This window comes from Crotalus tigris, unplaced genomic scaffold (assembly GCF_016545835.1).
Source record: "Crotalus tigris isolate CLP2741 ecotype Arizona unplaced genomic scaffold, ASM1654583v1 scf7180000018525.42219311030:4301911, whole genome shotgun sequence".
NCBI classification, from domain to species: Eukaryota; Metazoa; Chordata; class Lepidosauria; order Squamata; family Viperidae; genus Crotalus; species Crotalus tigris.
The window spans coordinates 1,583,410-1,610,774 of NW_024097057.1; the positions used below are offsets into that span (position 1 = coordinate 1,583,410).

The 27,365-nt window shown below is 51.1% G+C and overlaps 1 protein-coding gene across 1 annotated transcript; it reads right to left on the reverse strand.

The window, feature by feature from the left end:
- Positions 1 to 95: 95 nt before the first annotated feature.
- VAC14 (VAC14 component of PIKFYVE complex) lies at positions 96 to 27,287 on the reverse strand. Its single transcript, XM_039353539.1, has 19 exons — positions 27,091 to 27,287; positions 26,865 to 27,015; positions 24,692 to 24,859; positions 24,293 to 24,355; positions 22,863 to 22,970; positions 22,011 to 22,120; positions 21,023 to 21,129; positions 18,674 to 18,808; positions 17,461 to 17,619; positions 16,226 to 16,286; positions 15,488 to 15,632; positions 12,506 to 12,571; positions 9,489 to 9,648; positions 7,447 to 7,579; positions 6,054 to 6,228; positions 4,956 to 5,074; positions 3,996 to 4,075; positions 2,608 to 2,758; positions 96 to 531 (listed from the first exon to the last, which is right to left on the reverse strand). The coding sequence occupies exons 1-19, from the start codon at positions 27,192 to 27,194 to the stop codon at positions 357 to 359; spliced, it is 2,370 nt and encodes a 789-aa protein (XP_039209473.1). The 5' UTR covers positions 27,195 to 27,287; the 3' UTR covers positions 96 to 356.
- Positions 27,288 to 27,365: the final 78 nt, after the last annotated feature.

A 27,365-nucleotide genomic window follows, 5' to 3' on the forward strand; every position in this document is an offset into this window, starting at 1 on the left:
ATCGGCTGCCCCACATCCAGCAGACCCGGCCCGGCCAGCGACGCCTCCGTAGGCGAGGGCCCGCCTCCCCCAGCCAAAGAGTATCCGGGCGAGGGTAGCGTTTCCACGGTCCTTTATTTCAAACGACGGTAGCAGGATTTCCCCGCGGGCCAGCAAGCCGGCCGTCGCAGTGGGGGGACGACACACACGCGGACCAGCGCGCACGGCCAGGCCGCAGCGGGCCCAGCAACAGCGGCGCCCCCTCCCCCGAGTTCGGTACTCCGATGCGGTCGGCCGAAGAAAAGGCAGGCGGGCTACGCGGCTCCGGCCCGGCCAGTCCGTGCGGAGCGGAGGGAGACCCGTCCTCGCGTGGACCGTCAGAAGGCGGCCGCCCCCCGGCGCTCCGGCGGCTCCCCCGCCCGCGTGGCCCGCTGATGCCGGCCCTGGAGATGCTTTCCCTGGACCCTCTCGAAGTGTTGCAGCAGCTCCGCGTAGTCGATGGCGGGGCCGGCGGCCGTCTTCCTGGCGCTCTGGCCGGCCTTGGCCGAGTCCCTGCGGAGAGCGTGGAGGGTCAGCCGGCCCACCGGAGGTCTCGGCACCGGGGCCCCTGGAGGCAATCCTGGGGGGGCCCCCGCCTACATTTTAAGCTCTGCCGGCAGCCTTCCTTGCCAGTCTCCCAGCTGGCTCTGCCGGCAAGCCGGTGGCCGAACCTCTGTGGCTCCCCCCAAGCCCACAGAGGACTGAAGCCAAGCGGGGGCCCGCAGAACAAGAGAAATGACAGCAGCCTCCCCAAGCGCAGCGCCTTCTGGGGCCCGGGGGTCTCGTGGCCAGTTGCACCCGGTCCCTACCTCTGAAGGAGGCTAGAACGAGCAGGGATGCTGGGGTCTCAGTGTCTCCTGGCTCCCTTCCTCTTTATGGAGCCCATAGGGTAGGATGTGCATCCAGATGCCACACAGCCCCACTGCAAGAGGGTGCGTTTCTCCCCCTGCTGTCCCCCTTTGGGACCTTAATTCAGGATGCCAGTGAGGATGATGATCCGAGACAAGGGGTTCCCATCTCCCCCCACCAGTCTCAGTTTGGGGGTGGGACTATATCCTTTGGTTTCCCACAAGGCTCAAGCAAATTCTCTGCTGGCCTTTAACACGCCAGCCCTGCCTGCCAGCCCTAAGGAAATGGGGGTGGCAGGTACCCCCATAATGTGATTTTAGAAAAGAGGCTGGGCTGGCCAATGGCCCATTTGTCCATTCCACAAAGAAAAGTGGGAGACGCTGTTTGCTGCCTCCCCCCATCCCAACTGGGAGGCCCCTCCCCTCTTCTGTGAGCAGAAGGCTCCAGCCCCCCCCCCCAAAAAGGTGGCTCCTCTGCTTCTGGCCCATTAGGGACAGGGTGGCTGCAAGGTGCCCTGTGAGAGCTGTATTAGATGACCCTCTGTCCCTCACCCAGAATGATGTTTTTATTAGGACACATGAACATTCTGGAAGGCCCCCAAATCCTCTTCCAACTCCCCAGGACTGACATGCCTCCTACCCCCACATGCAAAGAATACCCTGCCCCGAAAGGAAAGGAACAGCTGGTAGAGAGTGGGAGTCTCGGGTTTTCAGGCACCTCACGGTCCAGGCAGTGGGGAAGAGTGCAGCCCCCAAGAAGACAAGCTTTCAAGGGGTGGGGGTGCTGGGGGGGAAGGAGGATGCTCCCCCCAGTCGAAGCCTTTGACTGTAAAAGGGTTGGGGAAAAGGCCTGCCCAAGATGTCCGGGAGGAGCCCCACCTCTCCTGCTCAGGAAGAAAAGGACCCACCTCCCTCCCGCAAAAGCCAGTTCCCAACACTGCCTTCTGGAAGGGGGTGTGTGTGTGTGTATGTCCAAGGCCAGCCTGGCTTCTTCCTTGCCTCCCTGGGAAGGGCCAGGAGCCGAGGAGGGAGGCAGGAGCAGCTGCAGGAGGCTGGGCGAGGGATTTCCCATGGGCCCCTTTGCCACCTGGGGGGGGGGGAGAAATGCCTGGGCAGCTGTTGTTCTGGGGCCGGTTTCCATGACAACACTTCAAGGGGAATTTTCCATCCTGGATGCCAAAGGCGAGGTTGCCAAACATAGACAAAGCTGGGACCAGCTAGGCGAGGGCTGAGATGCTGTCACCCAGGGACCACCCCCCTCCCCCTCCTCCTACTTCAGCCCCCAGGGGAAAAGTCTCAGCTGCCTGCCAGCCCCACACACCAAAAAGCAGTGAGGTGCTCCAAGAAAGGCCCAATGGGAGCCAGGCATTTGAAACACACCTGAAGGCCCTTCAGTCGGGGCCCTTCAAGGCAGCGGATGCCAGTTCTGAGGGCCCTTGATGGGCCAAGCGCAGCCGTGAATGCCCTCTGCCAAGGTCACAGGCCAGGTGAGCCCTTTCAAGGTACCGAGGCACAGAGCAAAGGCACCTTACCTGCTGTGCAGCCTCTTGTGCTGAATAAAAGCACGATTACTTTGAACATGGCTCTCTTGGTGCAGAAGGCACTCCAAATGGTAAAGATGTTGGCTTGAAACAACAGGCCACTTCCTTCCTAGAGAGGGCTCCCCATTCAGCCCCTGCTGCCCCTTTGGAAAGGGGGGAGGGAAAGATTGTAAAGCAAGTGCTTTACAGGCACAACTTACGCTGTTTGCATGAGTTCTGGGTTCGGGACGCACTGCAGCCGGTGGGAGAGGAGCTGGAAAGCGTTGCTCTGGGGCAGGAGCATCAGCAGCCCGTAGAGAGCCTTGAGGAGGTACGGATTGCTTTTCACATCCAGCAGCTGCAGACGGAGATCTGGAAGAAAGCCAGGACAGGCGTGACCTCTGTGGTCATAAGACTGGAGCTGCTTCTGTGCTGGCAGAAACAGAAGTGGGACCCTGAAATTTGAGACTCGGTGGAAAGGGGTGATCTGGTAGGTGGGTTACTAAAAAGCTTACTGCACAGGACCTTGCAGGTTCCAAAGCACAGGAGGGCAGCAGCCTACCATGGGTGGAAGCCCAGGAAGCGGAACAGAGAGATCCAGGGAAGAAGGGCATTTGGATAAGAAAGCAAGACGAAAATACTTGGGGGTGCAGACCCAGGACAGAACCTCTAGGGAATTCCCTCCTAAACCAGAGTGCAGGAGTCCTTAATTTAGGACCACTCGTTTAATGACAAACCGGAATTACAACAGCCTCAGAATGGGTGCCTTATGACCCGTAAAGCATTTTCAGCCATCACAAAATGTTGCACAACTACCACAGCCCTGCAGTTATATCATATGATCTGCATGCTTGGCAACCTGTTTGCACTTAAATCCATTTTCCCCAGACTGAGCTGATACAGTTTGGGGGTCCTCCTGGACTCACAGCTCCAGCTTGAAGAGCAGGTGGCAGCTATAGTTATCTTTGTGCAGATTCATCTGGTGTGCTAATTAAATCTTCCAGGATCAGGAGTTGCTTCCAGTTTGGATTACTGCAACGTACCCTTAACCTGGGGCTGCCCTTGAAAACCACTCAGAAACTATAATTTGTTCAGAACGTGGCAGCATGCTTAGTTTAGGATGCCCCAGATGCCCCCCTATATCGCACCCTTTGCATGAACTGCACTGGTTCCTAGTTCTCTTCGTATGGCATCCAAGGGGCTGCTTATTCTCTTTGAAGCTTTGCGTGACACGGGACCAGCTTATCTGTGGGGCTGCCTCTCTCCCGGTCAAATAGGCTCTTAGTACCTCACTTAAAAGCTGCCCTGCCCAGGAAGCCCCATGGAAGACTTTTCTCTCCCGGCAAGTGCGGGTTTAGGGTGAGGTTGATGAGGTGAACTGCAAGTGAAAGTTTACTGATGGTGCCTGGCTTGGATTTGGTTTTAATACTTGTGATTTTAACATTTTCTGTTGTACACAGGTATTGTTTAATCTGTTAGTTTCAGATTGCCCAGTGTTGGTTCAAAATAGGTGCCTATATGTTAACAAATAAATAAATAAATGAAGACACACAAGCTGCCACAACACACAACACATTGCCAAGAAGGATCAGGCAGGAAGGAAACTCACAGGTAAAGATCGGGCACTCGATCAACTGGACCAGCTTGTCCACCTCAATCAGGAAATCGACCGTGACCTCAAGGTCTCCACTGGATCAGCAGTCAAGGCCTCTGAACGCCAACAGCCCCCCGGGCAGTTTCGAGGGCCACACAGAGAGAGTCCCACTGCAGGGAAGCCCCCAAGCCCAGCATAGCTCTTTAGGACTGGCCTTCAGGAGGGGTGATCCATAGAAAACAGGTGTGGGAAGAAAGCACCCCAGCTCCTGAAGGACCCCTGCCCCAAATGGAAACGGCCAGAAAGCGGGTGTGTGTGTGTGTGTGTGTCCTGAAGAACAGGAAGGTTAAAGAGGGGCAGGCGGTGAAATGCATCTAGCATGGCATGATGGAGATTTATTCCTAAAATCTGCATTGCTAGATTTCTGAAATCTTTTGGAATCACCTGTGCAATCTTTTCAAGAGTGTTAAACCACCAGTCCTCAGGGCACGATGATGACAGGGGTGGGGAGCCATTTCTACAGAAGGTTTGCAAGGAAATACAGCCACCCCCCACTGCCTGGGAAAGGGGACCTGACCGTCAGTCTGGCTGAAGAATCATTGGACAGAAAAGCTCTTGCTTGCATCCAGAAGGCTGCTGGTTCCTCCACTGCTCCTCCAAAAGCTCCTGCAGGAGGTGAACGGAAGGAGCGCTAGTCTGAATTAGAAATTGCACTTCAGTTGGCCTTCTGCCAAACCCGCTGAATCCTGGTGCCACCAGGACCTCCAGGTTGGGTTTCTCACTTTCCTGAATCACCTACAGTGGTCCGTGAAGGTTCTTCCCTCTAGGCAAGCGGTGGAGGAGCAGCCCCCCTTGCGGGGTGAGAAAAGCAAGACGTGAAGCAAAGCCTCCCACTCCTGGAAGCCTTTTCCATCCACCCTCCAAACACAAGGCCCCCCTCCTCTCCGCCCGCAGGGCAGACCCCTGGAAGGATACAATTTCTGGATGAGGTCGTAGGCGTGCTTGTAATTCTGAGTGAGGAAGCACAAGGAGACAGTGGTGACTGGATTGTGACACCAGGAGCGGTAGAGACAGCAGAAGAGGTTGCGGCTTTCCTAGGGAAACAGCATGGGGGGAAGCAGGGAGAAAGAAAAAAAATCACTTGCAGCTCAATTCTACTTAGTTTTGCATTTTCTGAGCGTTCTGGTCCCAAATGGCGCCCCCCCCCCAGAGAAACAGCTTGCAAAAGAAAGTGGAGTGCGAAACCGTGTACAAAAAAGGCACAGGAGGTTTTAGGCAGATTCACACTTTCTAACACTTCAGTAAACTGATACTGAAACAGAATTGAACAAATGTTTACCTTCAAAACTGTGAAAACTGTAGGAAGCAAAAACAAAAATCCCCCAACAGCGAAGGCAGCCGTCTCCTGCCAAGGACTGAGCTACCCGGCTGGGCCCCCGGCCTGGTAGCGTGGCTGAAGTGCAGCAGCACTGAAGGAGAATCTGCCGAGGGTGGTGCGGAGTTTGAGTCCTACCCCCCCCCCGGCCAAGCCCTGGCCAAGAGGGTCTGTGGCAGCGGCACATCACCCTTATTGCAAGATTGGCCCTGTGATACACTCAGGAGGGCCACAGATGGGCCAGCAAAGACTATCCCCTTGCTGGCCATTCCCTGGGTGCCCCTTGCAGAGCCTTCTCCTGTCCTATGGGAGAGAGCGACTAAACGGCCTTTTCCAGGAGATTCCTGGTGCTGAAAGGGTGGGAAACTGATAGGATTGAGAGGCTTAAAGGGAAGCCATGTTCACTGCTGACCTCGGCTTAGAAGGTCTGCAAGGAGCATCCAAAGCTGATTCCCTCAAGATTCACGGAGGCGACTGCGGGCCGAAGAGGCTGCTTCTTCAGCTGGGCAGAGTGGGCTTGTGGCCATAGAACTGCTCACACCCCTCCCCCCCTGTAGCTCCACAGCATAATTGAGGGGCCCTCAACAGACCTCTCCACTTAATGGGGGTGCCTAGGAAGCCAAGCGCATCCAAGCAGACGGCTGGGAGGGAGCCAAGTAGGTCAAGGGGGGAGACGGGAGAATCTTTCTCCAACCTACCGCAGTCTTCAGATCCTTGAGTTGGTTCCTCAGCTGGAAGAGCTCGGAAGACGTCAGGAGGATGGTGTTGAGGGTGTGGACCATGGTGGAAGCGAAGCGGAGGTCCTCCTCCCGCAGGAGGATGTCTGCCATGGAGTGGAAGATGTTCTCTGCGTTCAAGAGCAGGCAGAGCTGCCTGTGTGACACCAAGAAACACAGCACCCAGTTTTAAATGCTGCAGTGGAGAGGGAGAATGGTCTGCACCACCAGATATGGCCAAGATAAGCACACCTGGCGAAAGACAAAGAGGAAACGTGTGTGTGTGTGTGTGTGTCCAGAGCATGTTCTGCTTTTGCCTCTTTTGTTGGGCAATTTCCAACCCTGGATGGCACTTCATTCAGGAGACCCCAAGAATTCCACCCAGGGTTTCTCTCCCTTCTGAGCCTCACTCTGGAACTACTCCCCAAGACTGCTGCCTCCTTGTGGTTCTCCCAGCCACCCTCCCTGGATGTATTCCTGGGCTGGTCCCACATCCTACCCAGCCAGCTGCTCTCCAGAGGCTGAACAAAGGCTCTGCACTCCCTACCTCAAGGCCAGCCAGAAAAGAAGTCTCCTCTTTTGGATCTCCCAAAGCCCAGACCCTCACCAGAGGCTCCTCCTGCCAAGCCTAAATGACAGAGAAGCCCTCCCTCCCTCCCTCAGTCATCAGCATGAAAAGAGACTAGACTGCCATTTGTCTGAAATAGTAGCAGCAGGTCGTCTAGAAGACCTCCAAGGTCCCATTTTGTGACTGCCAGATGGGTACCCAGGCCTCCAAACTGCCTACTCCAGGCCAACAGGTGAGCCTTTCAGAGGCTACAAAGGAGAGACGCAGGCAACCAATAGCCACACTGGTCCAAATCTCTTTTGTTAGGAATTCAGCTGCTTTTTCTCCTCCCTTCCTGAGCAGGTAATCCCTACAGCTGGACCCCTCGCTCTGGCCTGCTGGGCACACAGCCCCAAACCAATCTAAGATGAGGTTAGTCCAATAATTGACCAAGAATGAGGTCTCTTTCCAGTATTTGTGGTGAACTGAAAACAGGACCTGGAAGCAATTAATTCTGGAAAAGCCCAGAGGAATTCATCTCAGGATAATTCCCAATTCCAGAACGGTCAGCTGTTGAAGAGCATTTCCCAAACACAGGCGTATAATTTTGAACTCTTTAGTAAGTGCTGGCAAATTTTTCCTTCCCCTGAGGACCAAAGAGTACTGCAGCTAACTTGAGGGTCAGGAGGTTGTTCCTTCTGGCCCCAGCTCCAGAAAAGGACCACTGCTGACCCAGAGCCCACCACAGAGCTGGCAGGAGGCTCCAATCATGGCAACCCATGAAGGACAAACTACTCAGAGGCAGGAGAAGATGTGGCCTGGGCTGACCTGATGATGAAAGCTCCCCGGGTCTCCAGCAGCTTCCTCTCACTACTGAATCTCTTGAGCAAGTTGATCATGAACTGGTAGAAGTAGGAATTCATGGTGGGGGCAGAGGGAGAGCACCCCATGCTCTTGGCTCCTGGAAGGTAAACAGCGGAGGTCACCTAAAGAAGAGGGACAGGGACCCTAACCTTTCTGCAGACAACAAAGGGATCTGCAGGGCGTTATTAGCAAGGGCTTCTCGTTCCCATTCCTGAATTTAAGGGGTCTGGTCCTCCTGCAGGTTCCAAGTAGAAGAAAAAAATGGTAAAATGTTTCTGGAGTTCCTGCAACAAGTGAGCCATGCGGGCCCTCCTGAGGGTGCAGAGACAACTCTACACAACACAATATCTCAGAGGAGCTGGCAGAGAAGAAGACTATTATTCGCTTGTCACAATAAACCTATTTTCAATAGTTTTTTTTTTAAAAAAGCTCAGCTGAATTTCTAACAGTTCCATGAGAAGTTGAAAATGAAATTCTCCTGGGAAGATGAAACATTTTGTTTAATTGCTCAGTACTAATCTACAAAATCCATCACCAGATTAGCTCCCAAAGATCTGGATAAGTAGGACAAACCTGTAGGCCAGGCCTGCAAACAACCCAAGAAGAAAGGGCTGCCGGTGTGTCAATCGCCCCCTTACCCTCACCGCCCCTTCCATCCCCACCTCCCTTGGATCCGAATCTGAAAGGTTTCCCCAAGGTTTTCTTCACATTTTTTCCATCACAGGTTTCCAAACCTGGTTGTTCTTTACCTGGTGAGTCCCAGAAATTCTTGATTTCTCCCTATTGCCAAGATTTTTATAAACTGAATTGCCTATCTGGAGATTTAAAGGCTTACTTCATTTCCTCTAATGCAGTGTTTCTCAACCTTGACAATTTTAAGGCATGTGGACTTCAACTCCCAGAATTCCACAGCCAGCATTGGGAGGACCGCTGAGGCTGTCTTACCCTTCCTGTAGCACGGAAGAGGTATTGCTGGCTGTGGAATTCTGGGAGTTGAAGTCCACATGCCTTTAAATTGTCAAGGTTGAGAAACACTGCTCTAATGCTTCTTTGCAAGCATTAATGGTTGGAAAAGACAGACAAGGAACGAGCCCTGGAAGGTGCACTCAAACATGGAGAAATATCCTTTCCAACTTAGATATGCGGAACGCCATGAGCTTAAGAGTAACTGAGAGAATCTTCAGCAGAGTCACCCGCAAGAGCCAGGCATGATTTATGTTGGACAATGGAGCGGAACTGCCTGGTGCCAGAGAATAATCTCAGCAGATTTTGCACCAAAACAGGAATTAGAGCCTGCTCAGATCCTCAGGGAGGAAAGGGCTCCTTGTGAAATAACAACCTTTTGTAAAATCCAATAGCCAGACCTGCTACCTGGTGGTGAAGTGTTTTTATTGGATCATCAGGCTGGTCGTCACCCCCACCCCCCACCCCAAGCTCCCCCACAACGGTCAATGCAATGGAGGCTTCCAGACCAACCACCACCTCTTCCGTGCTACAGGAAGGGTAAGACAGCCTCAGTGGTCCTCCCAGCCCCACAGCTCTCTGCTTCCCCTAATGGGGCAGTCTCCACAGAGCCAACAGCCTAGCAGCACCCCCTCCGGGCACCTCTCAGCTATTTTTACAGAGACCGTTCATTCATTTTGTTCGGATCAGGTTTAGTGTGCAGGGACAAGGACAAGAAGTTGGCTTTAAAGATCAAGATGAGATGAAGAAAGCCAAGATTTTTATTCCATTACAATACCATTGGCACAAAAAAAAAAAACCCTGCTCTTACTAGCATCACCATCCAACCTAAAAAATGGAAAGGCCTCACTCCATTCCCCCAGCCCCCAAGAAAGCAGCAGCAAAACCTGTCAGGAGAACTTCACATCTGAAACAGACGGGGCAGAAGCGCTTTCTCCTCTACCGTTATGAGAAGCCACCTCCCTTGGAATGAGAAGCCAAAGCCCAGGACTGCTCAGAACCTGCTCCCTTTGCCCGGGAGCGGCTGGCGCTGAAGCACTTACCAGAGGACGAGACAGCCTGGCTACTTTTGGCTGAAGTGGGTACAGTCAGGTCCAGTTGTTCCAACCGGAGCCCAGGGCCCTCCTGCGGCCCTCGGCCTTCCGTCTGGCCAGCTGGGGAGGAGGCAATCTCTGCCAAGACTTCAAGGTCCTTGAGAATAACCTGGGATCAGCAAGAGAGAGAACGGCTGATGAGGCCACAAGGAGATGGGCAGCACCAGAAAGACTGCGGAGCCAAATCTTGCAAAGGGATCAGCAGGGAATTTGGTCCTCTTGCCCCTGAGAAGGGGGGCAGGGCTCCTGCAGGCCCCTCTCCTCAACCACGTCCCTCCAGTTGGTTAAGGCTGCCAAGGAGGGGACCCCGGCTTGGTCTGGACAGGTGTTAACAATAATTACTTGAGGGAGGGAGGGGGTGGGGGTTCCTTTAAGGACAATTTTTTTGTCCAACCAACCCAGGACTCTTCAATATCTTCATCAATGATTTAGATGAGGGAATAAAAGGGGAACTCATCAAATTTGCAGATGACAGTAAACTGACAGGAATAGCCAACACCCCGGAAGACAAGCTCAGGATTCAAAAAGATCTTGACAAACTGGAACCATGGGCCTATCCAACAAAATGAGTTTTAATGTGGAGAAAAGCAAAGTTTTACATCTAGGCAGGAAAAAAAAATCAAAGATATAAGTAGAGATTAGGTGAGACCTAGCTCAAAAACAGTGAGAGGGACCTTGGAGTCCTAGTGGACAATCACTTGACTATGAGTCAGCAATGTGCAGCAGCCAAAAAAGCTAATACAGGGAAAGGAACAAAAGGAAAGAAAGGAAAGAGGAAAAGGACAAAAGTCTCAGTGAAGTATTGGTGGAGAAGACTAGCGGCAGCCTATGGTCTCCCCTCTTCCAGGGTGAGGCGAGGTGAGTGTTCAGCCTCTGAGAAGGGGGGCATCTCTGCCACTCTCTTTTCCTTGGCTCTCTTTCCTGCTTCCTTCTTATTTTGGTTTCCATCGTGAAAGGGATGAAAGGACTTTTGTCTCATTCAGAAATCCTTTAAGACAGTCAGGAAACATATCCCTCACTCTGGAAGCCAAGCGTCCCGATGCCCTGGGAACAAACAACCAGGCGGTTCCCCCCCCCAGTACTCCACCTGCAGGCCCTCTCTGGGGGAACCGGGGCACCTGCTGGGGTGGGGGAGGGCAGCCATTCACATGCAGGGCACGTCTGTCCAGCGAGCCTACCCCAGGCAGCTTTTCTCTGTCTTTGTGTGGTGTGAGCTACGGGAGAAGCTGGCAAGGGGCAAGGAAAGCCACAAATACCCAGCACTGCCATGGCAACAGGGCCGGTGCCAGCAGAGCCGTTAGCTGCTTCTTCCTCAGCAGCCCCTCCTGCTCCCAGTTCCCAGCCCTGGAAGAACCCTTTCCCTCCCACCCAACAGCAGACGGGCCTCCTCCCAACTCTCTGCTCCAGCAGAGGGAACTGCAGAAGCCCCTGGGAAAGGAGCGTGGGGCCTCTTTTGGGCACACTGGGAAGAAGAAGGAGGGAGCCTGGCTCAATTCTCCAAGGAATCAGGGGCTTCAAATGCGTCTTGGGGGGAAATGGCAGCGAACAGGCATGCTGGGGGAGAGGGATTACATTGTGAACAAGGAGCCCTTTGTTCTCCTTGGCACCCCATGAAGATGAAAGGAGGCAGCTGGTATTCATCTTCCACCACCCGGGCTTACATGACTTTCTGCTGGTTGGCAGAGAGACCGAGACCAAGGATCTGAGAAAAAGGATTTGGGGAAAATGCAGGGGGTCTTTGCACCGTGCCCAGAGGGGAGGTAAATCATCCCAAGGGAAGCAGCTGACTTTGCCTCCACCTCAAGAAGATTTTGGTTGCAACCAGTCACACGCTTCGCTCCGCAAGCATTTCCTCTGCACACACATACCAAAGTGTGCAAGGGGACTCTCTCTCTCTCTCTCTCTCTCTCTCTCTCTCTCTCTCTCTTTCTCTCTCTCTCTCTCTCTCTCTCTCTTCCACTGCTATGCTATCTTCCTCCAGTCATGCCCACTTTGGGCTCAGTAAACAGGCAGAGTTTCCCATGCAGAAAATGAAGAATGAACGAAGCCTCTTCGGGAGCCCTGGGAATCCAAGGCCACGAGAGGATGGTTCTCCCTGAGAAGCCCAAAGGCCCTCAGGACTCCATCCCTGGCAAGAGACTGACTGTCTGGCGATCACAGCAGAGGAGGAGCTAACGAGGGCCAAAGCCCACCAATCTGTACCAAGAAGTGGGAAAAGCACAATCCAAGAACGGCAGCAGTTTCTGATCGTGACCCTGCCAAGAACCGGCAGCACAAGGAAGGCTTTGGTTTATTCTAAGCACAATTAACACAAAATGGAAAGATCTGAGTCTATAAAGCATCACCTTAAGATGCTCCTTCCAAGAGCCAGAAGGAATGGTGGGGGTAGAAAATCTCAAAGCTAAATGGACATAAAATTAACAACACACGAAGGAGAGAAACTCGAGAGAATATTTCAGAAAGAGTGGATATAGGCCTCCACATCTACGAGAAAGCCAGGACCGACCCAGAGGAATTCCTGGTTGGATCAGAAGTCCAGAGAGGCACTTCCCTGGCTGGGAAGCTCAGTGACAACCTCCGAGGAAGCTCACTGGAAGGAACCAGCTCCCTAAAGCTCGCTCTTTTCCCCCAGCAAGAATGAATTCCTTCATTCAGTGTCCAAGGCTGCCCACTGCCAACCCTGGGTGACTCCCAGAAAGTTAAACAGGTAATAACGATCAATGAAAGTGACAGTAAAAATGGCTATGCTGGGAAAACAAAAGCACAAATTAATTTTATTGATTCAGGGGCCAAAAGAAGGAAAATTTCAAAAACCCTGCAGTAGATTAGTCAGAATCACGCAAAAGCAGTTCAGAAATCTCTGTATCACTGGGCCAGAGGAACTTCGACACCCATGGCCAGGATGAAGCAGCCCATGAAGATGCTTTGCAAAGTGAATAACACAACAGCGGAGAAGCTCCTCTTACCTCGTCAGAGTCGTCAGATAAGGTCTTCAATAAGATGGGGAATAAGCTATCCGTGTGCCGGAACATCTGAAAAGCAAAGAAACCTTCAAGGAGACAAGTCGAAAAACATCATGGGATCAACTGTCCCATTTGGCACATTCAACAAAAGAAACTCCTGGCTCTACCAAGACTGTCGCTTTACTGAAAGATCCATCTGGGCACAGCAGAAGAAAAGTCCATTCTGGGATTTTACCTGTGAAAACCCACATAGGTAAAACCACTTTTTCCCCTCTGGGCTGCCCACAGTTCATAGTTTTTTTTTGTTTTGGGAAAAATTGCCTGCTGCTGCTCAAACATTCTTCATAACCTGACCTTGGCAGATTAAGTCTTGCTGGCAACAGAAGGCTGTCATGCATCCCATAGCCTCCCCTTCCTTAGGAATTCACCACCCTCCTTCTGTCACTGTTTGGCAAACTGTGAGCGAAAGCAGGTGCAGGCAACTATGGAGTCAAGTTTGACACACGGAATGTTTTATTTATTTCTGTATCATATTTCGAACCTGTCCATCCCCCTCACAGAGCACCTCTATCCCTGCCTTGTGTTGCTCCACACAGGACCCACGCCCAGTTTCAGACCATTCCCCTTGCATATGAAGGGATAACACCTCGCAACCAGAGTGGCCTACAATTCTCAAGAATTTAAAGCAGTCATGCTATAAAAATTGTTATAGTTATGCTTGCAGAAAACCAGGAATAAAAAAACTTTAAAAATAATGAAGATGATGTCAGACATCTGAGTAGTCTAACAGGCTGTTCGAATTCTGGTAAAATCACGAAACCAAAGAGGACATTGAGGCTGTGGGGCCCAACTTCTCGTTCAATGAAGGAGAGGCATGGCCTCCCTGGGTCGTTGCTCTTTGCCATTCCTATCCATAGGATACTTTTTTTTAACCTTTCAATCCACCTTTTGCTATTTAAATTCACAATTCTGCACCCCACAGCCTTGAATGAAAGAAAGCAGTCCTTGACCATCCTCTTTCCTCTTTGGGAAATTAGAGTGCCGCTATGTATCCAATTCTCCGTCAGCCTTTAAGGTAGGTCTGGTCAAGAAAGAGACATGGCAGGAATGCCCTTCATTGTGGGTCTAGGATAACTCGCCACAGGACAAGAGTTACAATAACATCAAATAAATTGTGGAATAGAATCATTAAAGAAAGGATGCAAAAAGAGGGGCAAAATAAAACCTGAAATGGCAATAATTAAATTAAAATTGTTGAATTGTCCTGTGGCAAGTTGTCCCACGGTGAGTTGTCCCCTTCCACTTCATGGTTGAGCGCCCTATTAAATGTTTTTCTAACCAGCTGTCTATTCATTCATCAGAGCACCAACCCATACTTAACCAACATGCTCATCAATGTGTCCCTGGGCATTTTGCCAACTGCTTTGCTGATGTCAGTGGAACAAATCAGCCTTCTTGATCTTCTCTAAAGTTTGGATCAGTCCTTGTGAGGTGTGACCCATCCTTTTTTATCCTTTGGGTAAAAAAATTCTGATCATGGTCCCAGTAGTCAATTCTCTTCTGTTGACAGCACTTGAAAATATAATTGTTCAGCTACAATATTCTTCTTTACTTCCTGGTTCTCTTCCGTAGACAGACCAGATGGATGAAAACAGCAACTGGGTCCTCAGGAACTGGAGCATCCTTCCTACAGGTGATGGAGCTTCCTTCTCTTGGAAGAATCTTTTTTCTCTATAATATTTCTCCTTACTCGGTGGAGCCTATTCTCTAATATATTATCAGGAAGCTTTTCTTATTCTTGGCTGGTAGCCCAGAAAACTGAACACAAAATCCTCAAAAAAAATCAGTCCTACCATGTTCCACCCCAGTTTCTAAGACCTGAAGGTGTTACTAGAAACAAATTACAGACATCACATGTTTTAGCAGACAGACAGAATTATCACTGGGCTTAGTGATTTATTTATTTAATTCATCATATCTATATAGACATCAATCTCACAAAATGTGACTGTGAATGGTGAACAAGCCATGAAAGGAACAACACTAAAACATTCCTCAAAAAAAAAAAAAAAAAAACACATTAAAGGATTAGGGGAGAGCAGAGTTAAAGTTATAGACAATGCAATCACCTCACCATTTTCTTTCACCTCTGTTTTAAGAGGCTTCAGAAAGGATATCGAGGATGGGCCAGTGCTTTGAGGAGAAGAATGCTCCAGAATTTTTGGAAACTGTTGTATCATAAGTCACCAGCAACAATTCTTTGTCTTCATGTAGGGCACAACTGTGCTCCCTTTACCCTTCGGGGTTTGACTATTTGGTTCATTGTGGTGAGTACAAATCACACACACAAAAACACACATACCTATTTTCCTTTCCTAAGGGATTAGAACTCATTTTTCCAAGGGTCTGAACATCCAGAATCTCTTTCTTCTGCCTGGTTATGACTATTGCCCATTAAGCCCACTTCTTTGAAGGTCTTCCTGATGAAGAACCGATTCCAGTATTAGATGTCTGAAAGCCTATGCTTCCACTTCTGAGAACTTGGAAGATGCTTCAATCCAGACAGGCTGAATGGTAATTGAAATGACCATTCAATGTTAAGCGCAAGAGAGGTCCCGAGCCATGCTCAGAACTTTGGTGCACAAAGCAGCAGCTACAGCTGCCAAAAGAGGCTCCGTTGTGTTTCTATGGCTGACCTTCCCCTGCTCCCCCTTTTTTGATCTGAAGGAGAGACACAGCTCCTCAGGTGACAAGCAACCAGTGATGGATATGCTGCTTTGTAAGCACCAAACATAATGAATTTGTCACATGGGTAAATGAAGAACGCATCTTATTTCTGAGTAACATCTATGGAAGAATCAAGAAGTTATTTGCTCAGTTCAGGTGACATTAGATTTGCTATTTAAATGGCTCCTTTCCAATATAAACGAAGGTCAGTACCAACAAGACCCGTTTCTCAAGATCAGGTTGGGTCTAAAGGCCTACCTTACGTGGTGTCTTGATGTACAGGTGGTACAGCCACTTCAAGACTGCAATCCGCGTCATCATTCCAGTGGTTGAATCATGAAGGTGGCAATCCAGGACCTGCACAATTCCATCAAGGTTCAGGGTCACACAACTTCTCTCCGTGCTGCAGATAAAAGCAGGATCAACAACAGATTGGCCCAGTAGTTAAAACACCAGGCTAGAAATCAGGAGACTCTGACTTCTAATCCCACCTTGGGCATGAAAGCCACTGAGGGACTTTGGGCCGGTCACTCTCTCTCAGCTCAACCCGTCTCACAGGGTTAGGCACAACGGGCAAAAATAAAGAACGGCAGAAGAAACCCACGAGCTATTCAAAAGCTCAGCAGAGCCACAGGAGAGCCACTTCGAGGGAGCTCCTTCCTTAGAGGTCCTTCGATGGCTGAGGGCTCAAAGCCCAGATAGGCCACTGACCGGCCACTTTTCCCTTCAGAGTTAGAAAAAGGGCACAGGGAATTAAACCCTGTGACTGAATTCTGCTGCCCGTTTGGTTTTGCTAATTTCCCTTCCGGGTGGAGGGAAACGTAGGGTTGCTGTGAACCAGATGACAGTGCTGGGAACAGCCGCCCTCCAAACAGCCCGAAAGAGCGAACTCCTCACTCCCCCCTCCACCCCCCCCCCGGTGCAGGCCTCCTCCTCCTCCTCCTTCTCCAGACTCTCCCCCCCCCCTTTCAAAACGAGAGTGTAGGAATAACTGACCTAGCTGGTACAAAGATGCTGGCGCTATTGAAATCCGATTCACTGGAGACATCCAGGCAGCCTAAAGGAAGAGACTGCAGGTGAGCTTCACCCCTCCCCAAAATTGACCGGGAAAGACGCTGGGGGGGGGGCAAACTCCTTTCTTCCCAGGCCCAGCTGCAGCTCATCTACTCACGGCCTTCCCAGGCACTTCCAAAACCATAGCTGCCTCATCAGCAAGGCACAAGCAGGTGCCCTCTGCAGAGCTTGCCATGGCCGGGCTCATGGGCAACCAACCTGAGGTCCAGCAGGCCTGGCAAAGGGAATTTAACAAGCAGCAGCCCTTCCTCTGCCCCCCCCCCCGCTTCTCTGAGAGGAAGCAGCCCTGGGGCGACATGCATCTTCCGGGGAGAAAACCCCACCCCTGAGCAAACCCTCCCTTCATGGGACTCTCCAGCTGACCTTTTAGGGCGCCTTCAACTTCTAGGGAGAGCCAGCTGGGAAGTGCCCAGCCATAGATGACCCTCCATTCCCAGGCCTTCAGGCCAGCACTTCCCAAACTAGGGGCACGTGGCCCCAGCAGCTACACTCTGGCCCCTTTGCAGCTTCCAGGCCACCTGCTGGGGCTGCAGCAACCCAAGCAAAAGGCAGTGAGGCAGGGAGCGGCTGCCCCAATTAAGCAAACAACTCGGTGCAGCTTGAGGTGAGCCCTGAATGACTTCTCAATCTGGTTATCTGAAACTAGGAGATGGTGAGAAAGGAGGGGAACCAAAAGGGACACACAATTCAAAGGAACAACCAAACTGGAGAAAGCAACATCACAATGGCAAATGAAACTCCCATTACCTATAAATTCAGAAGGGGTGACCCTTTGCAAGACTCCCTTTGCATCTGCAGCATCGGGTACAGCCCTCGCGGCTGTGATGGATGGATGAAGAGCTGGCCACTCTGGGCAGCAGCCAGCCTCTGCCTGGGCCATGTTAAGGTAGGGGATCCGGGGAAAAGCTAAGCCACTCCAGAACTCTAAACTGGTTAAGGGGAACCACATCACCTAGCTGCCCTCCAACCAACTGAAGAAGGCAGAATTGGACCCCAGGCCCAGTCACGGTGGGCTTGGCAATTTGTCCATGTTCTTAAATGAAGACCCAGAGGCCCAGGCAAGGTCCCCTTAGCCCCAGGAAGATGGGGATGCTGCTACTGGCTCAGGTACAGTAAGAATCTCCTGGCAATTCCAGGGTTTGGAAATCAGGACTCACCACCACTTGGGGGCTGCTCTGCCTTGGGGCCAGCCTCTTCTTGGCCAACCTCTCTTTGGGGGGATGGCAGGAGCTCCCTGCCCTCGTCAACTTCGTCATCTTCTGGGGTCACTAACTTCATCAAGCTTTGATTGCACACGGCGGCCGACTCCTTAATATCTGCATTTCACTGATCAAAGAAGGTTTTTCCACAAAGACCAGGAGAATCCCCTCAGCATGCCCCCAAACTGGGGAGCCTCAGACCTTCAGGGGGACAGGGCGGTATCAGAGGGAGGACCTGCCCGGATCCTGCCTCTGTCCAGCCAGCCCCAAGGCTAAGAAGGGCTCCTGGGACTTGGTAACGGATTGCCCGCTCTAGAAAATGCAGGCCTGGAATGAACGAGCAAAGCCAGGGCAGCCCAGCTTCTCTGTCTCCTTCCCACACAGCTACACACCCCTCATGCTCCCTCACACCGTCTGGCCTGTCAGCACCACCAAGAGGACAGCACCCAACCAAAGCTCCTGCAAGGGCAACTGGGTTGCGCTTGCTCGCAAGCCTTGCCCCAAACAGCCCCATCCGTTCCCCTGGAGAAGGCCCCCGGGAAACAAGGGAAGATTTTGGGAGGGCCGACACCCCGCGTGGAGGTTACTAGAGGACAGAGAGCCTCTTCTTTGGGGACTGCGCGCTAGAGGGAGGAGGGAGGGAGGGCAATTTTTGATTCTTGATTTGTAGCACCAATTCTGCCATCATGTCAGACCCTCAATGTATTTTCAATGCATTTTCATTTCACTTCATTTCGGGTGCTGTAATTCTGGTGGGAGGGGGGAGGTTTATGCCAAGAGGGAGGGGGACAGTTCGGGAAGCCTATAATTTCCTTTATTTTGGTCTATCCTCTTTTGAAGTACCTTTCTTGGGGTGTGAAAGGAGAGAGGAATGTCCCCCCCCCTCTCACACACACACTTACTTGCTTTCCAAACTCTATCCTGATGGGTGCATCCAGAGATTAGCGACCCTCTTGCTCATTCCAAGCAGACAAAAACAAACCGAGTCTCACCCAGGAGCCACGGCCTCCCCTCTTCTGCTGAAATCCACCCAGGGAAGAGCTGGAGGAATCCTAGGATTCCAAGACTCATCAGCAGAGCCACACCCCTCAAGGGTTCTGTGGGGCTAGAAGAGCAGCAACCTCCCCTGGGGAGCCTCCCCCAAGGCAAGAGGCGGGGGCACAGCAGATACTCTTCTTGCGGTCGTCGTAGGACAGGCAGGGCAGGACGGCGGTCAAGATCCCAGAAGAATAGGGAAGCATCACCCGGCCGGCCAGCTGGATGAATTCCCGCATCCAACACATGGCGGTCAGCTGGATGAGATCATCTGTGGGAAAAGGGGTGCAAACAGTGAAAGCTCAAGCTGCTGCTTTTATCCCAGGTGGCACCTCACAGGTTTCATAAGTGACTGGGCACCTCTGCCCTCATCTCCCAAAAAGAGAAGAAATTCCAAAGAATCTGAAGCTAAAGGAAGGAGGAGACAAATGTGCTTGATGAGAGGGTCTTGGCAGACACAGGAACACTTACCAGCTGCCTCAGTCAGCAACTGTTTGAAGTTGTGACAGCACTGAAGAAATAACTTTATGTCCAACGCCCTCATTTACCACCTCCAGTGTGCATGGATGATCACACTTACAGCCAATACACCTTGCCCTGTGCCTGATCTGTTGGTTCCCCCCCCCCCCGTCTTGCACAGCCAAGATTCAAGAGGAAGGCATGCCAAGGGAATAAGCAGGCATACCGCTTAGAATAGCCCCAAAGAGAGAGAGAGGAGGCAAATAAATTTAACAAACAATAATCACAACAATCATACTACACCAGGCAGTTGGCACAGTGCCCTCACTGTGTCAATATATTGCTTGTGATGTGTATTTCCCAAGGTGCACCTGCTTAGTCTCTTATAATCCTTCCTCTCCAATGAATGTAAACACAAACATTACTTCCTTTCCTGTTCATTAACTCAGCACCAGTGTGAGCATTTTGAAGGACTGGGAATGGAGAAAAAAAAACAGTGATGGTCACGATTTTCCACTTAGCAATCGCTTCCCTTAGCAACAGAGTTGCTGATCCCAATTGTGGTCCCTGAATGAGAACTACCTGTATCCTTTGGGAAAAAAATACAACTTTTCACATAGTTCAAATATTTGCAGGCGCACAAATATTCTTGCATTTCTGCAGGTTTGACTCCATAACAGTGCTTGCCAGCCATGCTCCAAGAGCTGAGGGGTCATCGTTGCATGCAAGATGTCCTCATTTTTAAAGTTTTTTTTTTCTTAAACTGTACTGTTATTTTCTTTTTTAACCAATTCACCAACAAGCCAGTTCAGCATTCCCGCCAATCCCTTGAGAGAACGGGACTTCACCTCCCATCCTGAACAGCCCACTTGCATTAGTGCCACAAAAGGCTCCTTGTTCCACTGACCTGCCGAGGAAGTCACTTCCTGCATTTCAGCAACCCTTATTAAAGCAACTGTATGAATGAAGGCCCACTGGAAGAAGACACAGCTCAGGGAAAGAAAAAAGGCTTTTTTGAAACTCCTGTTCTTGATTGGTTTCAAAAGGACCACACAGACACAACTGCTCTGCTTCTGAAGTGTGGCTGCAGAATACTTGCAGCAGCAATTCAGGAGCCAGGGAAAATGAAGATGGAGACTTTTTACTTTTAAGCCGTTGCTGTGCATGAATACGTGCACTTTGATGCCTTGTCTGTGAAAGGTGCTATCTATGTAATAAATTATAAACAAAGTTTGATTTGACGGCCTAAAAAGGTCAGCATGAAAAGAGGCTGCGTCCATTAAGTCAGCTGAAGATATAGTGAGTCACGTGAACTCACCCTTCTGGAGAAATCAATAGGTGAGTGAAAGGGCTTCTCCTGTTCAGTTTGGCAGCCAAGATAAAATGGTATGGAGGACAGCGGGCAACAGAGGGGCCTTGCTGCCCCAGGGCAGGCTAGCCAGGGGAAATGGACGCGTCTGCCTCCATATTACAAAGCACAACAGACAAGCCAGTCCCTATCACTCCTTTGGTCAGATTGAAGAGGCCATGCTGAGGGGATGCAAGGCCAAGTTCACTGCAGTCCAAGGTGGACTGGGGTAGCATCGACATTCCTGTCCTTAATCCGCCCTTTTCCTAATGCAGCAACAGGAAATGGGACGCCCGGCATCTTCTAGGCCGGCCGTTTGCAGGGTGAGCAAGGCAAGCCACTACAGATTTATTCCAAACAGCCCTCCCCCCCTTTCCAGTCCTTCCATTCAGTGGGGGACAAACTCTGCCATTTGTAGGCCTAAGAGCTTGAACTTCCAATAAAACACAAATGCTGAGAGGGGTCAGCCAGCCGAGTGTGGTTGAGTTGGGTCTTTGGGAGCCGGAAAGGAGCTACCACCAAGGAAGGAGGTTGCTGTGCCCTGTTAAGCCTGGAGCATGTTTATGGCTCATCTCCTTTACAACCCGTCCATGTTTGCAAAGCATCGGGTTCAGAAATGGACTGGACGCTTAGCAAGGGAAAGCATGAGATGCACACTGGGGAGCGACACAGGCTTACCAGAAGCTTGGCAGTGAATGACCAGGATGTTGGCCATCTCAGCAAATTTGACATTGGCAGGGGTCCTCTTGATCTCTTTGAGAAATTCTCCCAATGCCACTTCACATCTGGAGGACAAGGCCAAGAATGAAAAGAGCACAGGAAGAAGCTGAAGCTTAGGCTTACAAGGAGCACATTTCCAGAAAAGAGAGCAATCGGCCAAAACTCCTGACACAAAACTTGCTCCCTGGAGACTGCTGGGTTTTCTTCTGCATGTCAACTCTACAAATGAGCACGGCTGCAGCCATTTTCCTTCCCATTCCAGGTTGCCACATAGAACAGAGGGAAGGGGGTTGCCCAGGTGCTTCGTTAGTCAAAATAATCTTTTGTCCCACGGGAACCAAGGTCATCGGCTGCTCCCAAGACCAGGGACTGGGCATTGCATAAAAAGCCTGCCAAAATATTGGGGAATGTAGTTGCTTGCATAGCTTTTGTGGGTGGGACATTTAACTTTGTATTGGGAAATTGTTACTTGTGTATCGACTCTTGACCGTGCCGATACTTTGTAACTAATAAACATGTTCTTTGAGGAATTTGCAAGCCTCAGAGTTCTGCTTTACTCGTCTTTGTCGGAACCACGACATCACAAATTGGAAGGAAAGGTTAGGCTGGCGCTCAGGTAAAGTCCATGCTGCCCTCCCCTACACGGCCAGGGGGCAGCTAGCTGCTCTGTGTAGTTGCCTTTAGGATGACTTGGAGTAACAGGAGGCACAAGACCTCTGGCTCGCCCAAGACCATGCTGCTGGGACGATTCTGACCATGGCAGCTGACAGCTGCTTGCGCAGCCTGATGCCTCCCTCTGTCTTGGAGCAACCAATGACCACAGGCGCCTTTTAAAGATTCAGCCTTTTGTTTGGACCAGAGAGCTGCACGTTCCCCTCCCCTCCTCACATTTAGACTGGCAGCTCAATTGCCAGACACACATTCCCAGACCCAACAGCGTCCTCACATTTTACGGATCTCTTTGCTGTTATCTCCCAGGATCTGGAAGAGTCCATCTAGAATCTCTGGCAGGTAATCCAGAAGATTAATGTCAGGAACAGATTCCAGCACCAAAATCTAGCACACGAGGGAGCAAAACCACAGTGTTAAGGAGCTGCACTCTGCAGTAGCACAAGAGTTCAGGGGGTCAGCCAGCAAGGGCACGGTGGTTCCCAGCAACAGCCACATCATAGGAAAGGGACACAAGGGACATAGGGTGTGGACTGGACAAAGGAGGGTTCAGTCCTCACTTAACCAGAGACCTCCTTGGCCGACTCTGGGCCAGTCGTGTTCCCTCTCAGCAGGGCTGCTGCCATGGGGAGATGCCAAGTTCCCACAATAATTCAAGAATCCTTTCCGGGGCTACCACCTCAGCTGAACTTTGAAAGCAGCAAATGGGTCCCACCCACATAAGCCATCATGTACATAAATTGTTTGGTTTACCAACGCAGCTGGGCTTAGTCACTGTGGTTGTAAACCATGGCTTATTGCTTAGTGTTCCATATGAATATCTGTAACATTTTTCTCTGTATGCTGGAGAAATCAGGACTAAAAATAAAGTGGGGTCTGTTTAAAAGTCTTGTTATCCTCGAGAAAAAGAAATCTGTGCTCACTTTTGAGGTTGGTGCCAACTCAGGACTGGGAAGCCACCCACAAAAGTACTCCAAGGCTAACATGATTTAAGCCCGTTATCTGCAGTGAGATTTTTGAGAAGACGCTGGCCTGTTCCACGTGGAACCAAGGAGAAAGGAGAGCCCCCTTCCAGAGCCGCCTCAGAATAAGAAAAGCCGCGCAGGGACCATGCACATCTGCCACTCACCCAGGAGATGATGAACTGCCGGGCATGCTGGTTGTTAGAGTAAATCCGCTCCCGCAGCAGCGGGATGAAGCTCACCAGGTCAAAGCGGCTGCTCTCGGTCACAATGTCCTGTCAAGGCAGAGAGCAGAGAGGAAAAGGATGTCGCCCTCACCCGCCCAGAGTAGCCCATCCCTGCAGCCAATCAGGCATCCTTCCTGAGGCAAGCAAGCTGCAAGGGCCTCCGGGTCCAGAATAGGACCGCTGTGCGGAGCCCCGGGTGTCTCCCTGTTCCCTCAAACTGGGTGCCTCGCCAGGAGGGTTTTCAGTTTAAACTGAAAGGTTGTTGTCTAACAGTTTCTCCTGTAAGGCTTTGCAAAACACTTCAACAATTATGTTATTTTCCTCTTCTATTTATTTAAATAATAAAGGCAAGAAACTTTTTAAAGGCCCCTTGAGATTTAAAAAGTTTTAAATGCTTCTTTTTGTAGGATTTCTATGAAACTGGGAAATAAAATAGAATAGAATAGACCTGGAGGGGACCTTGGAGGTCTAGTCCAGCCCCCTGCTCAAGCAGGAGATCGTATACCATCTCAGACCAGGACTGTCTAGCTCCTTTTAAAAAACTCAAGTGATGGAGCATCCAGGATTTCTGGAGACAAACTGTTTCACTGGTTAATTGTCCTCACTGTCAGGAACTTTCTCCTTAATGCAATGTTGCTTCTCTCTTTGATCAATTTCTAACCATTGTTTCTTGTCCTGCCCTCTGGTGCTTTGGTGAATAATGTGACCCCCTCTTCTTTATGGCAGCCCCTCAAATACTGGAACACTGCTATCATGTCTCCCTTATTTCTTCTTTTCTTTAGACTAGCCAAACCCAAGTCCTGCAGCCGTTCTTCGTATGTTTTAGTCTCCAGGCCTCTGATCATCTTATTCTTCTCTGAATTTTTTCCAAACTCTCAACATCTTTTTAGTGATATGGTGATCAAAATTAGCTGCAATATTCCAGGTATGGTCTTAGTAGGGTTTTATAAATCGGTACTAATACTTCGTGTGATCTTGATTCTATGTTTTTTAAAAAAACTCAGCTAATATGGGGTGTTTGCAGGCAGCCCCAGGGAATGGCTCTCATACCATGCCACTGGCTCAAAGAATCTCTGAAGATGCCAGGGAAGCAAGTGACAGTCCCAAAGATGGGAAGCAAGTGAGGTAACGACTCGGAAAGAACCAGGCACACATGCAAGACACGAGTCCTCAATGATCCCCAAACTGGACCTTTCCTTACACCACAATTGCCTCTAAGTTTCTGTGTAGGTTGAAAGCCAAGAGGGAACATTTGCTCAGAAGCCCAAATTCCACCTTCTAGTTCAGAGCTGTCCCCCCAAATCCCAGCTGTTTCCCCCCTTCAGGCCCCTCCCTCCAGTCACCTATTTCGATGGGACAAGAAGCTGTACCTTCAGAAGGCGATCCAGAAGCTCAGAACCGCTTTTGACATTCGGGTCAGGATCTGCAGCAAGCTGGGAAGAATAAAAGACCAGAGGAGGAGCCTGCAGGACATGCTAGCAAGGTTTGAACCTCCTGCTGCTCCCAAGATCCAGGTTGACGCTGCAACTTCCCCTTCTGTGTATGGAGGCCTTTGCCTTCGCCTCCTGTCCATCTTCAGAGGCCCTTCAGGGAGCCTGGATGGGGTGGAACCCAGGACAGATCCCACCCCATGGGTCAGCCTCCAGTGCCAGAGCTCAATCTGGGGAGCCTCAAGGCCACGAATGGTCCTCTACCCTTCTCCAGATTGCTGGAGGACCCCTCCCCCAGGAACTGTTTTCTACCTGCAGCCTCTGCTCACCAGCGGTTACCTTGCTCAGGCCATCAAAGAGCACGTTGAAGTGGGGGACAATGGCGCCCCGGGCCACCTTCACAATGTTGTACAGGGCCTCACAGGCATAATAGCGCAACCGGCTGTCAACATCTCCAAAGCACGTCAGGACCGGCTCGATGAGCTCCTTCAGGTACAGACCAGAATCCTGCAATGGAGACCATCAGGACTGGCCTAGCAAGGTCTCCCCTCATTCGGCATGGCAAAGGGAGACAATCACCATCTCTTTGTTCTTGGGTCACCCAATGCCAACTTCGTAGCTATCAAAACTCATGGGCCCCATTACTTTAGGATGCGATGCTTCACCTCCTTTGCCCTAAGCTAAAGAGCCCCCCCCCAACTTTGGCCTGCAGGGCATTCCTGTCTGCTTCTGTTATCTTTTCAGCCTCTTTTCCAGCTCCATGACTTGGGATTGTTGAGCCTGAAGCTTGACCCAAGAGACCTAAACTAAAAGGGATGCTCCAACCAAGACTCTCCCCTCACAGAGGAGCTGGATGCCAAGAAAAAGAGCAGCTAAGTCCTGCTTTTGGTCTGCTCTTCTTCTGAACTGCTGCTGTCCTGCTGAGTGTCTCTGAATCTTCCCCCACCATCCCAGTTGCTGATGGAGGTCCACATGTAGGACTCCAAGAAGAAAGCAGCTTGATTCAGCAAAAAACAATAACTCAGAATCTCATTCTGACAGCAATTTCTTAGTTTATCAGAGCTTAGCTTAAGGTCAGCTTGTAAACATGAACAAATAGCTGCTGATATAGTTCTAAAGAGGAAATTATTGAGTCATTTGCACCCCCTTAACTGTCTGGTTTGGCACAGCAATAAACAGGACAGACATAGACTTCAACGGATAGTTAGGACTGCAGAAAAAACTATAGGGTGTTACACGCCAAAACAACCAGACACAAAGACAGTTTTTCCCCCATGCTATCATTCTGCTAAACAACTAATTCCCCCAACACTATCTTAGTTCCTAGGATGTCAAGCCACATAGTATTGCTATTATCCTTCTCATCTTTCCGATTACCTATTTCCTTAGCTTCTTATGATACCTTTGTTGTTTGTATCTCATGATTTATGTTGATTGCTTTTATTTAGTATCTCATGGCTATCACTAAGTATTGTATCACGATTTATGAGGATTGTATTTTATGATTATCATGATTATCACTTGTTGCTTGTATGTACACTTATGCACTGAAGACAAATGCCTTGTGTGTCCAATCACAGTTGGCCAATAAAGCATTCTTCTATTGTTTGCCCTTCCAAGGAAGATCTGGGTTACTTTAAAGATGGTTGCGGCTTATGCAGATATAACCGCAGTGGAAAAATACTGATGTTTCACTGCCCTTACCACCAAGAGGGGACCTTTAACTGGGTTGTGCTTGGAATTCACCCTTTGCAGTTCTCCAGTGGTGCTTGAGGCATCTCTTCTCCCATTTCCTCCATCTCGGCAGCTCCATAAACCAGGAAAACCTCAGGATTCATGAGAGAAGAAAGGCTGCACGGGCACAATCTAGTTCAAAGTCCCTGCTGTCCTCTTATTCCAGGAAGTGATTGGGGCTCTGGCCAAACCATGCACTCAGCCTTCGGGAACAACCTCCAACTGCCTCTAGAACCCAGCAGGGTCCACTGTTGTCCTAGGGGAGGCCACTCAAATACTTCAAGCCTCTATGCAGGAAACAACACCAAGAGCTGGGAGCTGGTGGGGGGGGGTGTGTGTCAGCAGTTCTGCCACTGCTCCTATGAACTCATCAGGCGGGATCAAGTCCACTATGTCATGGAGGCCGCCTCAAACACCACTCCATTTGCCAGAACTCCACCACCGACCCCAGGTTATCTGCGGGCAACGCTTCCGCCACCCAGGCCTCTCCTAGAGCGGGGGCGGGGGGAGGCATATTTCTACTCCCGTTCGCGCTCCCCACCTCGGCCCTCTCTCCTCGGGGGCTTCCTTGCACAGGCCGGCAGCAGCAAAGGGCGGCCCCAGAGAAGTCCCCATCCCGGCACACCCAGCCTCGCTTCAAAGAGCCACAAGCCAACCTTCTTCCCCGCCGCTTCTCTGCTTCGCGGCTACCAGAGCCTTCGGGGCCCGAGCACAGAGGGATGCCGGGCGCCGGAGCCTGGCCCGCCTGCCCAGCCCTCTTCCGGCCCGCAGCGCCCACCTTGCCCAAGGCGATGGAGCAGGCGGCCAGGCCGATCAGGCCCCCTTTGCGGCTGTGCGGGTGCTGCGAGAGCGCGAACTCCACCGAGAGCGTCTGGATCACGTGCTTGATCTGCGCCGCGCTGTTCTGCGCCACGAACTCGCGCACCAGCCTGCAGGAGAGAGCCGAGTCTGGGCTTGTCTCGCCGCCCACCGGCCCCAGCCCGCCCATCCGGCCCCGCGCTCACTTCTCGATCTCCAGCGCCGCCACCTTTCGCTTCTCATACAGCTTGTCGTTCAGGGCGCGCACGATGCTGGGCGTCAGCGGCGAGAAGTCCTTCTCCGGGTTCATCGCGGCCGCGTGAAGGGCCGGCGGCGGAAGCGGCTACCGGGAGGTGGCCATATTCGTTGTCACATGATACCGCGCCTGCTGCTTCCGGGCAGGTGCGGAAGAGGCACCCGAGCATCCCGGGAGCTGTAGTTTCGCGCGTGACGTCATCCCATCCCGCGGGGCGAAACAGCG